Source organism: Uranotaenia lowii, chromosome 2 (genome assembly GCF_029784155.1).
Source record: "Uranotaenia lowii strain MFRU-FL chromosome 2, ASM2978415v1, whole genome shotgun sequence".
Lineage (NCBI taxonomy): Eukaryota > Metazoa > Arthropoda > Insecta > Diptera > Culicidae > Uranotaenia > Uranotaenia lowii.
Window position 1 is genome coordinate 36,128,780 of NC_073692.1, and position 3,613 is coordinate 36,132,392.

A 3,613-nucleotide genomic window follows, 5' to 3' on the forward strand; every position below is an offset into this window, starting at 1 on the left:
ATTCTGGCAGCCGTTTTGGATTCCCTTTATTCAAAGTAAGTTTAGTTGAGTATATCTTCTTTCTTAGTTGAAATACGTATTTGAAATGTTCCACAAAATTGTGTGTTTCAACGATTTGAACAACTTTCTCAAATATACCAAGTTTGTAAATCGTATATGTACTAAAAAAGATATTAAATAAAAACTCAAAATTACTTGTCAAAATGCTCGTTATTTTTTTCATCTTTATGGTGTTTTCAACAAAGTTGCTAAAAATAATAAGATCTACAACTTTTGTAAAGACATCAAGTCTCTTAACAAATGATTTCAAGAAATTTTTTTTTTATCTCCCTTCCAGGTGAAAAAATCATTTTTTTCTTTCAAGAATTTGAAAGATCATCAAAAAATATAAAAATGTAGTGAAGGCATAAAATGTCTACCGTTTATCGTTTGTCCGAAAATAATTTTGATCGCTTATTAGGTGCATTTACCCCTGTGTGCATCGCTTCAAGCTAGAACAGATCCTAAATTTCCAGATAAACTTGAATCACTTCGAGCGACTCCTTTGAGTTAACCAAATAAGCGTAAATTGGGCATGGGACCTTTTGGCAGACCAAAGAACCGTTTTAGCACCCAAACTTTTGATTCGAAAACTAAGCCCTGTTTTGGAACTCCCTATAGTGTGTGTAAGAGAAATGTTTCACATGTTTGAAATAATAGCAGACTTACATCTCAACAAGAAGATCGATGTTTAAATATTTCATTTATAATCTTTTATTTTATTGGAACAGTTCTATATTGAAATCACACCCCTGATCTATGATATTCCATACAGAGAAACGGAATGAAATAACTACTCCTATGTGGGACTGATGAATTCCGGATGGTTCAAATATGGAGTATTGAACACAGAAAGTCACTTTTTTCCATTTACTCTCTTCAACGATGGTATAGGAATTCACCAGAACTTATTTTTAGAGGATTTTTCCCCTGAAACTTATGTTATCCTGTAGAGTGTTTCTGGTTCCTTGCTGTTGTTAATGTCCAGATGCACTTAAAAATACTTCAGGAGCTTTCGAAACTTCCTCTTGCTCATTCGATGTTGAATCACATTTCCGATCGTTAGCCGATCAACTCATGCTCTTATCAGCCATACAGAACATGGTTGCTAAATATCTAGATTCATATCAGTTGATTACAACTTCGACTAGTTTTAATAGGAGTAGCGGTTTTAATCGGTTGAAATCCGTTAATGCTTTTATATGGACCATGGGTTGTACTCGAGGTTCTTTTTATTGCTGGAGGGTCGTTTCTCAGCTGAGATTGTTGGATGTTACGGATCATTTCTCTCATATCGGCAAGCTCAGCACGTAGCGCTTCATTGGTGGTTTTCGTTTCGAGGTTTTGCATTTCCAGCCTTTCCTGTTGCTTGTTTTCGTTGTTTGAAATCTCTGCGCGTAGCGAATCGATGTCCTTCTTCATACCGGCTTCGATTCTCTTGATCGTTTGGATTTCTGTCCGTATGTTAGCGAGCTGTGAATGTATTGCTTTTATCGCGTTGTGCTGCTTTTCCAGTAGTTGGTTGGCTTTGTGCAAGCTAGGGAGAATACAGATAGTAGTTAGATCACTGTAACGGCTTTGACACTTAAGGTTTTCAAATTTTTATTCCGACTGATAAACATAAAAAAAATTTCAACGGTTTTTAGCATGAGATTTGTTTAAATTCACAACAAGGCAATTCGCGTATTGACGATCTTTGGTGGAACTAGCAATTGCTAGTGTAGAGTGAAGCTTTGTACCTTACTGAGATAGCAAATAAAGATTAACAATAACTAGGGATAAATCATCCAAAAGGATGAAAATCCCATAAAAAAAAGATTAACAATATTCCACCATTGAAACTTGCATTGAATCTTTCATTTCAATAAGATTTTTTCTTTCAATAGAAGGCTGGTTGTTAAAAACACATTAAATCATCTACACCCACAGTTCAGCATTGACTCACCAAATCATCAAAAAAAACGCTCATCACTGCTTTTCTCAGAAAAGCAGCGGAAAGTTTTCTGGATTTTGGTCGGTGATTTCCATCCTCTTTTGTCTTGTTATGGGAGACGTTTTTAGTCATACCCAATGAGGTTGCACAGGGAATCACAAATCGTATTATCGTGTTCACATATTATAATAATAACGTTGAAATATATATATCATGATTGGAGTAGACGTTTAATTTTGGATATAAAAATCTCAAAAAGGGGTCCAAACTAAATTGAGAAAGATCTCTATTTCCTGAAAATAATTTTATTTTTTTATTTTTTCAATAAGTGACAGTCACTTTTTCTCCGTCTGATCTCCCACAGTGCAACGCAGTACCACGATAACTCAATTAGCTTCTATATCGATCCATACAAGAACTTTGAATTTCAGTACACATATTTTTTCGAACTAAACTTGCATACAACAAATTCAACAAAATAAAATAAAAATAATAATGATAAAATCGATGAAACTTACTTCAAATTGAGGGAATCCAATACGGCTGCCACAATTTCATGGCCGAAACCTGAAGCAGCTACAAAGGAACTTTTCTCAATCGACAGGAATCCATTGATTCCTATCAGTAGAAATGCTACAACCACTGCAAGTTTTGCCATCACTGAGAGCTGTTGAATGAAGTTGGACACTGGAATGGAACTTGACTGTATGCCCTCTTTTATAGATTACCAGCAGTTACGATGTTATTAGAGCATAACATAACATAGAGCATAGAGTACTTGCATAACTGTGAGATTTCCAGCATTGCCAAAGATTCTTCCTGCAATCAAGACGATCGTTTCTTATCAACAAATTGCATTAATTTCCATTCCCAATGAAAACATGCACTGGAAAGTCCTATACAGATCAAAGAAGAATGTTTGGTTGTTATTATTGAATGTTGTTAAACAATAAAACAGTTAATCGGTGCTATTACTTTCATGTGTTTTCAGATCTGATAAGGAAAAAAATAACGTGCATTAAATTTAGCACTATGATTTTAAAGGAATATTTAAAAGGAAAAGTGATCCCTAAACCTTGTTTGAGAAACCACTTATATCCAAAGAGAAAAGATTTTTATTTCGCAACTTTTCTCTCATTTCAGTTATGTAATTTTTGTTATTTTCGTCATTTTTGTCATTTTTGTCATTTTTGTAATTTTTGTCATTTTGATAAATTTGGTCATTTTTGTCATTTTTGTTATTTTTGTCATTTTTCCGTTTTTATCATTTTTGTCATTTTTGTCATTTTTGTCATTTCTGTCATTTTTGTCATTTTTGTCATTTTTGTCATTTTTGTCATTTTTGTCATTTTTGTCATTTTTGTCATTTTTGTCATTTTTGTCATTTTTGTCATTTTTGTCATTTTTGTCATTTTTGTCATTTTTGTCATTTTTGTCATTTTTGTCATTTTTGTCATTTTTGTCATTTTTGTCATTTTTGTCATTTTTGTCATTTTTGTCATTTTTGTCATTTTTGTCATTTTTGTCATTTTTGTCATTTTTGTCATTTTTGTCATTTTTGTCATTTTTGTCATTTTTGTCATTTTTGTCATTTTTGTCATTTTTGTCATTTTTGTCATTTTTGTCATTTTTGTCATTTTT

The 3,613-nt window shown here is 32.7% G+C and overlaps 1 protein-coding gene across 1 annotated transcript; it reads right to left on the reverse strand.

The window, feature by feature from the left end:
* Positions 1-768: 768 nt before the first annotated feature.
* LOC129746188 (uncharacterized) lies at positions 769-2,646 on the reverse strand. The gene is made up of 2 exons (XM_055739733.1): positions 2,491-2,646; positions 769-1,576 (listed from the first exon to the last, which is right to left on the reverse strand). Exons 1-2 carry the CDS (start codon positions 2,628-2,630, stop codon positions 1,162-1,164), a joined length of 555 nt encoding a protein of 184 aa, XP_055595708.1. The 5' UTR covers positions 2,631-2,646; the 3' UTR covers positions 769-1,161.
* Between the last annotated feature and the right edge of the window lie 967 nt (positions 2,647-3,613).

Excerpts from the sequence above, each read along its gene's own strand:
- LOC129746188 (XM_055739733.1), bottom strand. The coding sequence starts at position 2,630 with ATGGCAAAACTTGCAGTGGTTGTAGCATTTCTACTGATAGGAATCAAT. Across the intron at positions 1,577-2,490 it reads TTGGATTCCCTCAATTTGAA|CTTGCACAAAGCCAACCAAC; the intron begins GTAAGTTTCATC and ends TATTCTCCCTAG.